Below are 14,440 nucleotides of genomic sequence, written 5' to 3' on the forward strand. Positions count from 1 at the left end.
TTTCTGGTTCATTTACTGCAATGAACTACGCAGACCAGACCACCTGCTATTGCATTGATGTCTATGGGAGACCCACCCATTAAGCAGACCGGAACTGTCACCATGTTTTTCAATGGTAAACGGCCCGAGTAAGACGTCTTTATTTATCCATCATCTTTGATAACTCACGTGCAAAAGCACAAACGCCAGTACCGGGTTATGTCATAAAAAAGCGCAAGAGGAATTGCTGGAGCGCAGACTTGACTGGACTTCGCGGAAGAGTTCACACAAGTAGAGAAGCTCCCATACATACAGACGCTCAAAGCGCAGAGTTAAGGATTCTATTGGCAGGGATACTTTTTCATTAATTCAAAAAGTAGGCTACTTTAACCTGATTCGCAAAATGTTGGATTGTTGCCATTGATTCGCTAACTAATCAACATTACATGTTTTACAATAAATTATACTCTGAAAGAGCCAAGTGATTATCGAGGAGGGAGATCAGTCTGTGTGAATCTAGGTGCGGACCCGACGTTTTCCCAGAGAAGATAACGATGTCTGGATCTTATTGCAAAAGTTTATACTCCTTCAGCGGGGACCAACATCAGCAGGGTTTGACTTTCGAAGTGGGAGAAATCATAAGGATAGTTCATCCGTTGACTGGCGGCTGGTGGGAAGGAGAGCTGGATGGAGTCAGGGGATGGTTCCCATCAAGTTATGTTCAAGTCTTAGAGGTAAGTCTGAATGTCCATTCTCGGCAGGGCTGGATTACCGAACAGGCACATAAGGTACTGAGGACTCCAGGACTCCTCATCCCTGACACATTCCATTGGAATTCTCAGATCCCCTGCCTGTTTGCCTGTGTCTGTCTGCATGAGTGCGCAGGGCAGATCGATGAGGAAGCATGCCACTCTGTCATAGCAGGGTGCAGGTGAACACAGGGTTCACAGGAGGGCCCGAGAATCATTGGCAAAGGACAGTGTCTTGAATCAGGCTTTAGCCAAGAGCAACAACACAGCGAATTGCATTTTGTTTGATCAACTCTTGGCAAAAGGAAATGAACACTAGCCCAATGTTCACACTCATAGCCACAGTACCTTCAGGTGAATCACTGGATCAGAAATGAGATGGGTAGATGGGAGTAGATCTGTAGAATGTGGGCTGGTTGGCTGGCTGAGGAAGCTGGTACTCAACACACCTCAATCTGTCATTCAAAATACCAGCTTGATTTAGTTGTGTGGCTCTTGAAGGTTAACAGCTTAATTGTGATGTGGAGGAGGGCTGTTAATGAGTTACGAAAGAGTTACACTATATATACAAAAGTATGTGGACACCCCTTCAAATTAGTGGATTCAGCTATTTCAGCCACACCCGTTGCTGACAGGTGTATAAAATAGAATACACAACCAAACTGCTCCAAACTGCCTCTGGAAGCAATATCAGCACAAGAACTGTTCGCCGGGAGCTTCATGAAATGTGTTCCCATGGCTGAGCAGCTGCACACAAGCCTAAGATCACCATGCGCAATGCCAAGCGTCGGCTGGAGTGGTGTAAAGATCGCCGCCATTGGAAACGCGTTCTCTGGAGTGATGAATCATGCTTTATCATCTGGCAGTCCAACGGACGATAATGGGTTTGGCGGATGCCAGGAGAACGCTACCTGTCCCAATGCATAGTGCCAACTGTAAAGTTTGGTGGAGGAGGAATAATGGTCTGGGGATGTTTTTCACGGTTCGGGCTAGGCCCCTTAGTTCCAGTGAATGGTTTGTCGAGATCGGTGTGGAAGAACTTGACTGGCCTGCTTAGAGCCCTGACCTCAACCCCATCTAACACCTTTGGGATGAATTGGAACATCGACTGCGAGCCAGGCCTAATCGCCCAACATCAGTGCCCGACCTCACTAATGCTCTTGTGGCTGAATGGAAGCAAGTCCCCTCAGCAAAGTTCCAACATCTAGTGGAAAGCCTTCCCATAAGAGTGGAGGCTGTTATAGCAGCAAAGTGGGGACAAACTCCATATTAATGCCCATGATTTTGGAATGAGATGTTCGACGAGCAGGTGTCCACATACTTTTGGTCATGTAGTGTATGAGATGACCCTCAACTACACGATTTGATCCGTAAAATTTACCCTGAAGATTCAACCCTGCGGGAAGCTTTATGCACCATTGACCTCAGTGAGAAGACGGGCCTTTACCATCTGGTGGGCGAAATGGGGCTGCTACAGGCTAAATCTCAGCATCATTTTCAAAACGTGGTTTGGCATATTCACTAACACTGGTATGGCAGAAGCACACTTTTGAGAACAGCCATTATGATGACAATACACTGTCATTGTAATAATGCATCTATTAAGATACCAAAATATGAGCTCTTGCATTGCATGATATGAATGCGGTATAGATATGCTATGGATATATTTAATTAACTATTAATAATGTGGTTAGGACCTGTTATAACACGTTTATGAAATGCTTATAGGTGTGTAATAAATGCGTTATGGACATGTAGTCAAAGTAACTCTTACCATACAGTCATATAAATCATATATTCAGACCAAGGTGTATTTAATGACAGGGGAATGTGTGTGTTCAGCGCTGGCGTAGTTTACAGTGCTGTGCTTTGATCTACATCTGAGACACGCTCCATTGTCATCTTCAGCAGACAAGGCTTTGTTCTCCAAACATGCTATTCTTCTTCTTCACACTCTGATGAATCATTGAACAGAAAACTTGTCATCAAGCCTGCTCTCGCCTTGACAGATCCTCAGCTCCTCAGCTCCACACAGTCCCCTTTAACTTGTAGACTTTAACCTTGTGCTGTTGTTATGGAAGCTGGAGAACGTGTAGTATAATTGGACCCTGGAGGCTCCTTTCAGATAAAGAGAACATTTTGGTATTTTGGTATTTTATTAGGATCCCCATTGAAGAGGATGATGGTTATAATAAGCTACACGTTTCCTGTTGCTATGGCAGTCATCACTGAGTGAGGGATGACAGCTGTGTTTGATTGAGGAACTGTTTGCTTCCTTTTTACTTTAATTTCCCGGCTCACTGATTGGCCGAGAGAGAGAGGAAATGTGGTTGTGTCATTTATGATGTTATGAGATGTTTAGGACAGTGTGGTTGAAGATGAACACTCCTAACTTCTCTGTCAGTAAAGTGCTGAGATGAGTATTTTTCTATATCAGTATGTGTCTACCCGTTGTCCATGTGGTCTTTACTGTATATACCGGTATGACTCTGGTGGTCATGACAACCTAACTGATAAACTACAGTGGTCCTGGTGAGTCCTGGATCATGACATTGAGTCATCAAGTCAAGTGATTGCTGATTAGTGCCACACTAAATGAGGTGGAGTTTAATGAGGAATGAATTAGTTCAAAAGGAGAGAGGGAGAGATTCTCAATTGATAATTGGACAAAAGTCTGTCCTCTCCTCGATTCCTCCGTCATCCTTTCCTCCGAAAAGTTGTCACCATATGTAGCCTAGGGGTGTCAATTTGTTAATAGGAGAACAGAAAAGTTTTCTCTGGAGTGGCCTGCGAGACAGAATAACAACAAAAATATCCAGAAAAACGCATGTAAAATTTTTTATAAATTGATTAGCATTTTAATGAGGGAAATAAGTATTTGACCCCTCTGCAAAACATTACTTAGTACTTGGTGGCAAAACCCTTGTTGGCAATGACAGAGGTCAGACGTTTCTTGTAGTTGGCCACCAGGTTTGCACACATCTCAGGAGGGATTTTGTCCCACTCATCTTTGCAGATCTTCTCTAAGTCATTAAGGTTTCGAGGCTGACGTTTGGCAACTCGAACCTTCAGCTCCCTCCACAGATTTTCTATGGGATTAAGGTCTGGAGACTGGCTAGGCCACTCCAGGACCTTAATGTGCTTCTTCTTGAGCCACTCCTTTGTTGCCTTGGCCGTGTGTTTTGGGTCATTGTCATGCTGGAATACCCATCCACGACCCATTTTCAATGCCCTGGCTGAGGGAAGGAGGTTCTCACCCAAGATTTGACGGTACATGGCTCCGTCCATCGTCCCTTTGATGCAGTGAAGTTGTCCTGTCCCCTTAGCAGAAAAACACCCCCAAAGCATAATGTTTCCACCTCCATGTTTGACAGTGGGGATGGTGTTCTTGGGGTCATAGGCAGCATTCCTCCTCCTCCAAACACGGCGAGTTGAGTTGATGCCAAAGAGGTCCATTTTGGTCTCATCTGACCACAACACTTTCACCCAGTTCTCCTCTGAATCATTCAGATGTTCATTGGCAAACTTCAGACGGGCCTGTATATGTGCTTTCTTGAGCAGGGGGACCTTGCGGGCGCTGCAGGATTTCAGTCCTTCACGGCGTAGTGTATTACCAATTGTTTTCTTGGTGACTATGGTCCCAGCTGCCTTGAGATCATTGACAAGATCCTTCCGTGTAGTTCTGGGCTGATTCCTCACTGTTCTCATGATCATTGCAACTCCATGAGGTGAGATCTTGCATTGAGCCCCAGGCCGAGGGAGATTGACAGATCTTTTGTGTTTCTTCCATTTGCGAATAATCGCACCAACTGTTGTCACCTTCTCACCAAGCTGCTTGGCGATGGTCTTGTAGCCCATTCCAGCCTTGTGTAGGTCTACAATATTGTCCCTGACATCCTTGGAGAGCTCTTTGGTCTTGGCCATGGTGGAGAGTTTGGAATCTGATTGATTGATTGCTTCTGTGGACAGGTGTCTTTTATACAGGTAACAAGCTGAGATTAGGAGCACTCCCTTTAAGAGTGTGCTCCTAATCTCAGCTCGTTACCTGTATAAAAGACACCTGGTAGCCAGAAATCTTTCTGGTTGAGAGGGGGTCAAATACTTATTTCCCTCATTAAAATGCAAATCAATTTATAAAATTTTTGACATTAGTTTTTCTGGATTTTTTTGTTGTTATTCTGTCTCTCACTGTTCAAATAAACCTACCATTAAAATTAAAGACTGATCATTTCTTTGTCAGTGGGCAAACGTACAAAATCAGCAGGGGATCAAATACTTTTTTCCCTCACTGTATGTACTGAATTTGCCTCTCTTTAAGGCGTCCCCATCCATAGGTTTAGTTCGCTCTTAGCAGAACTCGGCTAAGCGAAGTGAACGTCTGTGCTCGCATACTCCCTTAAAATGTAAAAATACCTTTGCTTGAAAAACAAGAAAAAAGCAGCAATATTACGGTTTGTCCCTCTTGAGATGCCGTACGCCAGTACACTTTCTCAAAATAGTCTGAATTAATCTAAGATAACTCAAGTTATTTGCCAAGGAGGTCTTAGTTGCGTAATTTTACATCTAACTAAGATGTTTGGTGCAGTATTTCTCAGTGAAAAGATGTGCATGAAAACTAGTCTGTTGTTGAATGACAACAAAGACTTTATTGAAGAATCCCAAATGTTGACCAATCACAGAGGAAGGGGCGTAGACTTCAGCTATCGAACTTCGAAAACTGCCGAACACCAAAATGAACAAAAACGTCACAACATGTCGTCATAGTAATTTATTATATATGCCCAAACTGTTTCCACTGGTAAGCTCCAGTAGCCCACTGTCACGCACACACCCTCATCTCCAACACAAATACCTTCTAGTGTGATTAACAGCACTGGCGTGACTGAGGGAGCTGGCATGGTGAGAAAAACCCACTGTCACGCACACACCCTCATCTCCAACACAAATACCTTCTAGTGTGATTAACAGCACTGGCGTGACTGAGGGAGCTGGCATGGTGAGAAAAACCCACTGTCACGCACACACCCTCATCTCCAACACAAATACCTTCTAGTGTGATTAACAGCACTGGCGTGACTGAGGGAGCTGGCATGGTGAGAAAAACCCACTGTCACGCACACACCCTCATCTCCAACACAAATACCTTCTAGTGTGATTAACAGCACTGGCGTGACTGAGGGAGCTGGCATGGTGAGAAAAACCCACTGTCACGCACACACCCTCATCTCCAACACAAATACCTTCTAGTGTGATTAACAGCACTGGCGTGACTGAGGGAGCTGGCATGGTGAGAAAAACCCACTGTCACGCACACACCCTCATCTCCAACACAAATACCTTCTAGTGTGATTAACAGCACTGGCGTGACTGAGGGAGCTGGCATGGTGAGAAAAACCCACTGTCACGCACACACCCTCATCTCCAACACAAATACCTTCTAGTGTGATTAACAGCACTGGCGTGACTGAGGGAGCTGGCATGGTGAGAAAAACCCACTGTCACGCACACACCCTCATCTCCAACACAAATACCTTCTAGTGTGATTAACAGCACTGGCGTGACTGAGGGAGCTGGCATGGTGAGAAAAACCCACTGTCACGCACACACCCTCATCTCCAACACAAATACCTTCTAGTGTGATTAACAGCACTGGCGTGACTGAGGGAGCTGGCATGGTGAGAAAAACCCACTGTCACGCACACACCCTCATCTCCAACACAAATACCTTCTAGTGTGATTAACAGCACTGGCGTGACTGAGGGAGCTGGCATGGTGAGAAAAACCCACTGTCACGCACACACCCTCATCTCCAACACAAATACCTTCTAGTGTGATTAACAGCACTGGCGTGACTGAGGGAGCTGGCATGGTGAGAAAAACCCACTGTCACGCACACACCCTCATCTCCAACACAAATACCTTCTAGTGTGATTAACAGCACTGGCGTGACTGAGGGAGCTGGCATGGTGAGAAAAACCCACTGTCACGCACACACCCTCATCTCCAACACAAATACCTTCTAGTGTGATTAACAGCACTGGCGTGACTGAGGGAGCTGGCATGGTGAGAAAAACCCACTGTCACGCACACACCCTCATCTCCAACACAAATACCTTCTAGTGTGATTAACAGCACTGGCGTGACTGAGGGAGCTGGCATGGTGAGAAAAACCCACTGTCACGCACACACCCTCATCTCCAACACAAATACCTTCTAGTGTGATTAACAGCACTGGCGTGACTGAGGGAGCTGGCATGGTGAGAAAAACCCACTGTCACGCACACACCCTCATCTCCAACACAAATACCTTCTAGTGTGATTAACAGCACTGGCGTGACTGAGGGAGCTGGCATGGTGAGAAAAATAGGCTTACTATATCCTGTACTGACTGGACACTGGGCATGGAGGCCACAGGTCTAGATGACTGCTGGCATGGACACTGGGCATGGAGGCCACAGGTCTAGATGACAGCTGGCATGGACACTGGGCATGGAGACCACAGGTCTAGATGACAGCTGGCATGGACACTGGGCATGGAGGCCACAGGTCTAGATGACAGCTGGCATGGACACTGGGCATGGAGGCCACAGGTCTAGATGACAGCTGGCATGGACACTGGGCATGGAGGCCACAGGTCTAGATGACAGCTGGCATGGACACTGGGCATGGAGGCCACAGGTCTAGATGACAGCTGGCATGGACACTGGGCATGGAGGCCACAGGTCTAGATGACAGCTGGCATGGACACTGGGCATGGAGGCCACAGGTCTAGATGACAGCTGGCATGGACACTGGGCATGGAGGCCACAGGTCTAGATGACAGCTGGCATGGACACTGGGCATGGAGGCCACAGGTCTAGATGACAGCTGGCATGGACACTGGGCATGGAGGCCACAGGTCTAGATGACAGCTGGCATGGACACTGGGCATGGAGGCCACAGGTCTAGATGACAGCTGGCATGGACACTGGGCATGGAGGCCACAGGTCTAGATGACAGCTGGCATGGACACTGGGCATGGAGGCCTCAGGTCTAGATGACAGCTGGCATGGACACTGGGCATGGAGGCCACAGGTCTAGATGACAGCTGGCATGGACACTGGGCATGGAGGCCACAGGTCTAGATGACAGCTGGCATGGACACTGGGCATGGAGGCCACAGGTCTAGATGACAGCTGGCATGGACACTGGGCATGGAGGCCACAGGTCTAGATGACAGCTGGCATGGACACTGGGCATGGAGGCCACAGGTCTAGATGACAGCTGGCATGGACACTGGGCATGGAGGCCACAGGTCTAGATGACAGCTGGCATGGACACTGGGCATGGAGGCCACAGGTCTAGATGACAGCTGGCATGGACACTGGGCATGGAGGCCACAGGTCTAGATGACAGCTGGCATGGACACTGGGCATGGAGGCCACAGGTCTAGATGACAGCTGGCATGGACACTGGGCATGGAGGCCACAGGTCTAGATGACAGCTGGGTTGTCTGCTATTGTCTGCTTCCTTATGTCTCTGTGTTTCTCTCATACAGTGACTGGATGTGTCTCGTTTGTGTGTGTATAATCTGGAAATGTGGCTTCAGGATCCCACATCTGCCTGAAACCAAAACAACTTCGTCCAAATAAAGATGTCTGCTGTATACTCTATATCCCAAAGCAGAACACTCTCTCTCTCTCTCTCTCTCTCTCTCTCTCTCTCTCTCTCTCTCTCTCTCTCGCTCTCTCTCGCTCTCTCTCGCTCTCTCTCTCTCTCTCTCTCTCTCTCTCTCTCTCTCATTCTCTCTCATTCTCTCTTTCTCTCTCTCTCTCTCTCTCTTTCTCTCTCTCTCTCATTATCTCTCTCTCTCTCTCTCATCTGCTAGACAGAGTCTTACGGTATAGTAATTATAAGTGAGCGTGTGTGGCTGTGCGTGTGAAATGTTTCTCCTGGCTATATTTCTCACAACCTGAAAGGCCCGGTTCTCCTCCTTAGCCTCAGAAGTCTTGGGCAACAGCTGTTAGCTGGATGTTCCACTCTCCATTGGGAGCCATAAAAGGGTGATGATAGCTTGTCAGGAGCTCATTATTTGCTGAGTCATAACCATGTGCGTACCACAGCCTTTTATCACATGTACCCCAACAGCATCCATATTTCATATTGTCCTTCTCATGGTAATCATTGGTAGTGAAGTATAAAGTAAAGTGACTGGCTGTATAAATATGATGGTGCTGCTGAGGGCTGAACACTACAGTACAGGTATTTATGAGTGAATAATGGGAAACAGACACTTCCACCGTCAGTCATTCACATCTCTGTTACTCTGGCACTGCATCTGTTGACTGGACAGGGCAAGGTGGGAGAGAGATAACATGGAGAGAGAGAGATAACACGGAGAGAGAGAGAGAACATGGGAAAGATAGCGAGAGATCACAGTGGAAGAGAGTGAGAGACAGGGATGGATGGAGGGAGGGAGGGAGGGGAGAGACAAGGGGATGGAAGGAGGGAGAAGGGGGGGGGACAGGGAGGGAGAGAGAGAGGAGAGTTGAGGAAGGGAGGGAGGGAGAGAGAGTAGAGTTGAGGGGTGGAGTGAGGGAGAGAGGAGAGTTGAAGGTGGGAGGGAGGGAGAGAGGAGAGTTGAAGGTGGGAGGGAGGGAGAGAGGAGAGTTGAAGGTGGGAGGGAGGGAGAGAGGAGAGTTGAAGGTGGGAGGGAGGGAGAGAGGAGAGTTGAAGGTGGGAGGGAGGGAGAGAGGAGAGTTGAAGGTGGGAGGGAGGGAGAGAGGAGAGTTGAAGGTGGGAGGGAGGGAGAGAGGAGAGTTGAAGGTGGGAGGGAGAGAGAGAGGAGAGTTGAGAGAGAGAGAGAGAGAGAGAGAGAGAGGTTATGCAAACAGAGATGGTGTGTACCTTACTACGATTGTCCCTCATGACTAGGAGGTACCCTCTGCTCACTGGTGTACCACACACTCCTGCAGCCCCAAACAAACCTGGAGTCAGAAGCCATGGCAAGAATGTTTAGAATTACTAGAAATGAGCTGTAAAACTGCAATATTTTCTCTCAGCCTCATGGCAAAATGTGTAGAATACCATGAGATTAGCTATAAAACTTCAGAAACTTCCCTTTGCCCCATGGATAAAGAATTGTAGTAAGTTAGCTGTGTGTGTGTGTGTGTGTGTGTGTGTGTGTGCTAGTCCTTGTTTGTGGCTGTCTGCTGGCATGTAAACATACACACACTGTTGGGCTTGTGGCTTGTGTTCACATCACATCTCTGCACAGCCCAAGGATACTGCTTTCTCTATTCTCTCTTATGGCTCGTTGCCCTTGGTTCATGACACAGTTTCAGCTCTGTTCGGGCGTGTTCTCCCCTGTCTGCTTGTGTACAGGACATTCTTCAATCCCTGACCCTTCTACAACAGGTCCAGCTAGTCTCACATACAGACCCTGACCCTCCCCCCCCGTCTTCCCACGGCCAGATGTTTGACTAGAGGAACATGTATGACCTCACTAACTGGAAGTCGCTCTGGATAAGATCGTCTGCGAAATGACTAAAATGTAAATGTAAATGTCACTGGAGGACAGGGTGAACACACACCCACTCACACGTATGCAGGTAGGTAGGCACGCATACACACATGAATGCACGCACGCACACACACACACACACACACCACACACACCACACACACTGAGCTCACAGCGCCGCAGGTCAGGAGTCTATGAGTCATTCAGGCATGAGTAAGAGCAGCTAAGCTTTGGACAAGGACCCGACCGGTAATCCTCTGCTGAAACACTGGAGGCCCACTACTACAGAGGCTGCCCATTTCTCCTCTCCGTCCATGAGTGGGCGACAGCCATTTCACAACCTGCTAACCTCAGTCGGTGAATCGCCTACTTATGTTGCCAAACAATGAATAAACTGATGTCAAAAACCCAGATGGAAGTTGAAGAGAAACTCATAGAGAATCTAATTCTAAGAAGACAGAGGACCACATTTTTTGGTCTTGTTCTAGCTAAATGAGATATTATAAATGACTTGCTAAAATTAATTGCTTCTTCAACTTCAATGGTATAATCTTTTACAACTTTAAATGATCTTCATTTGTCTTGAGGACATTGATATGACATAAAAGATAATTGTTCTTGGGTGGTCTAAAATCCAACCCTTTTTCAGCTATTTCTGGTGAGGCTGGGGGGGATTATACTTAGTACTTCCATAACCCAATTGTCTGTCTCTTCTTGATTTTACTTTAATAACAATACTGGTAAGAAGTAGAGATATATTTGATGCAGAGGTCCAGTCGAGATATGTCTTGATATAAAACTTTAAAAGCTGTATATCAAATGTCTCTGAGTCCATATTTCTTGATATAAAACTTTAAAAGCTGTATATCAAATGTCTCTGAGTCCATCCTAAATGGATACTTGAAATAGACGGTCATTCACTTTTAACTAACTTCTGACAAATGTTGAGTTTTAAGATTATTTTTCTTTAAATTATTGGAGCGAACTAGCCCTTTAACGTTTAGTCTGTAAACTAACTTTCTCTCGCTTCCTGAGGTCTCAGCCTATTAAAACTCAGGTGAAAGGGTAACGACATGGTTTAATGCCTCTTCATAATCCCCCTGACCCCCACCACAGGCCGAAGGTATTTACAACCATTTTTCCGAAGGGATTTTGACAAATTATTCCTGGTTTTCCAGGCAAGGAGCCAGAGGCAATAAAGTGTCTGCTTGTGTTTTTGGGTGAGGGAAACGCATCGCAGGGATTTATCTGTCATGCCACACATACCATGGTCCTCTTATAATAGACATGTTTGTTTTGACTGGTAGGTCTACAGGGACTAGTCATCCTAATCTAAGGTGGGGCGACCGGGAGACCCATGGGGCGGCGCACAATTGGCCCAGCGTCGTCCAGGGGAGGGTAGGGGAGGGAATGGCCGGCAGGGATGTAGCTCAGTTGGTAGAGCATGGCGTTTGCAACGCCAGGGTTGTGGGTTCGATTCCCACGGGGGGCCCAGTATGAAAAAATGATGTATGCACTCTGCTAAATATGTAAAATGTGACTTTATTTTGAGCAACAATGACAAACAATGGCTTGTTTTGAAAATGCTTGAGTTCACGGTAACTCTCTTTATGACTTGAATGACTCAGGATGACTCGGGGGACTCTCTACTAAGTTCTAGGTTTATGGAATAAGTAACGTGTCAAAGAAAATTATAATGGGATAGTTACTGTATTTGAAACATGATGGTGGCCATGATTGCTGGGGCTCTATCATAGAGATAGATAGAGGACTCATCTTTATATCTGCACCATTATAGTGTCTGTGGCAGCATGGGCAGCGTCATTGAGGCTAAAACCCATAGGAATCCCACCCAGTTGACTACTTTAAAATGGTGGAAGCCCTCAATGACGCTGCCCCATTCTAAAACTGCCTTTTGGCCACTAGAGGCCTCCATCTTTCTATATGGCTCTACAGAAAACAGACAGCCATTGACAGTGACAGCCATGATTGTTGTGGCTCTCCCGAACACAGACAGCCGTTGACAGTGACAGCCATGATTGTTGTGGCTCTCCCGAACACAGACAGCCGTTGATAGTGACAGCCATGATTGTTGTGGCTCTCCCGAACACAGACAGCCATTGACAGTGACAGCCATGATTGTTGTGGCTCTCCCGAACACAGACAGCCATTGACAGTGACAGCCATGATTGTTGTGGCTCTCCCGAACACAGACAGCCATTGACAGTGACAGCCATGATTGTTGTGGCTCTCCCGAACACAGACAGCCATTGACAGTGACAGCCATGATTGTTGTGGCTCTCCCGAACACAGACAGCCATTGACAGTGACAGCCATGATTGTTGTGGCTCTCCCGAACCCAGACAGCCATTGACAGTGACAGCCATGATTGTTGTGGCTCTCCCGAACACAGACAGCCATTGACAGTGACAGCCATGATTGTTGTGGCTCTCCCGAACACAGACAGCCATTGGCTATCCAGACAGCCATAGCTAAAGCCATATGTTCTCAGCCAGGGGCTGTTCTGGCATCCTGTGAATGCAGAGCCACAGGCCGTCGAGGTTAACCATCTGGCATGGTGCATTATTTAATAGTGCATATGCTGGGACAAGCTGGCTCCATGTTCTGTCATAGTTTCCGGTTCCCACCACACATACAGCAGCAGTGTTGTGCTCACTCACTGCATCCCTGTCTGCTGTATTGTGGCCTGGATCCTATCATTGCATGATTAATACGAAAGTAAATGCACTGTTAATTCAAGATTTGGAATTCTCCCTATGTTGTAAGGCGGGGTTGGAGATTTAACATTGAAATAGCTCAGACAATAATTGGTCCAAAACATAAGTCATTATTAAAAGGTTGAGCTCAGGTCACAGAGCCCTGACCCTCATTGAACGTTGATTTACTGACTGGTGTAGTTCAAAGACAAATTCACTCAGTGACAGTGTTCAGAGACAGTCAATGAGATATAGCTGTCTAGAAAACAGACCATGTTGACAGGTTGAACCAAGGAATCAGCGTCCTGACTGAACACAGCCCACTGCCATCTGTCTTCCTCTGTGTTAAAGCATCTGGTATCACCTTTCTGAGAAGACCAAGACGTGACTTTGGAAATCAAAGAAGCGACAGTATCTTTTTTCCCTTGGTGGCTCTTTTATGACATAATGCTGACTACTACCCCCCTCAGGACAGCATGCTCACTTACAGCCACCATCCCATTTGTTCATCTCGTTTTGAAACATTATACACCTCCATTTTTATTTATTTACATATTTTGTATTTTACCCCCCTTTTTTTTCGGCATATCCAATTACGATCTTGTCTCATCACTGCAACTCTCCGAGCTCGGGAGAGGCGAAGGTCAAGTCATGCGTCCTCCGAAACATGACCCACCAAACCGCGCTCCTTAACACCCGCCCGCTTAACCCAGAAGCCAGCCGCACCAATGTGTGGGAGGAAACACCATTCAACTGACGACCGAGGTCAGCCTGCAGGCACCTGGCCCACCACAAGGAGTCGCTAGAGCGCGATGAGCCAAGTAAAGTCCCCCCGGACAACCCTTAACCCGGACGATGCTGGGCCAATTGTGTGCCGCCCTATGGGACTCCTGGCCATGGCACGGTTGTGACACAGCCTGGGATTAAACCCGGGTCTGTAGTGACGCCTCAAGCACTGCGATGCAGTGCCTTAGACCGCTGCGTCACTCGGGAGGCCTATACCTCCATTTCTTAATAAACAGAGGAACCTTCAGGGTTATTTAATTGAATCCATATATAACACAATGACCACTGAGACCCTCAAACGAGGTGCAGTGCTGTGATGCTGTTCTGTATAATGACATGTCAGAGTGAGAAGTCACATTTACATTTTAAATGTTTTAGTCATTTAGCAGACGCTCTTATCCAGAGCGACTTACAGTTAGTGAGTGCATACATTTTCACCCAGGGTTGGCGTGGCTTCATACTGTCCATCCCATTTTTGGGGGGAGGGGGTCTGACTAAGACGTCTTATTTGCAGGGGTTAAAGTTCTGCAATTAAAATCTCTTGGGGGATGTGGGGGTTCTGGTTTAGAGACATAGCCTAATACAGACAGAAGCATGTCTGTTCTACTAAATATATTCCCCAATAATGTATTCTCTGAAACCCCTAATCAAGGGGACTGGAATTGACAAAATTATCCTCCTTCCCTAAAAGCATGATGGTCATG

The 14,440-nt window shown here is 46.9% G+C and overlaps 1 protein-coding gene across 1 annotated transcript in view; it reads left to right on the plus strand.

Annotated features, from left to right (window-relative positions):
* The first annotated feature begins 367 nt into the window (after nucleotides 1–367).
* Nucleotides 368–14,440, plus strand: part of LOC311131086 (growth arrest-specific protein 7-like) — a 169,082-nt gene continuing 155,009 nt past the window's right edge. The window contains exon 1 of the mRNA XM_084163900.1: nucleotides 368–713. Within this exon, the coding sequence (XP_084020026.1) occupies nucleotides 534–713 (180 nt within the window). The 5' untranslated portion in view covers nucleotides 368–533. The remainder of the gene's footprint in view (nucleotides 714–14,440) is intronic.

Source organism: Coregonus lavaretus (assembly GCF_964263955.1).
Source record: "Coregonus lavaretus genome assembly, chromosome: 1".
Classification (NCBI taxonomy): Eukaryota; Metazoa; Chordata; class Actinopteri; order Salmoniformes; family Salmonidae; genus Coregonus; species Coregonus lavaretus.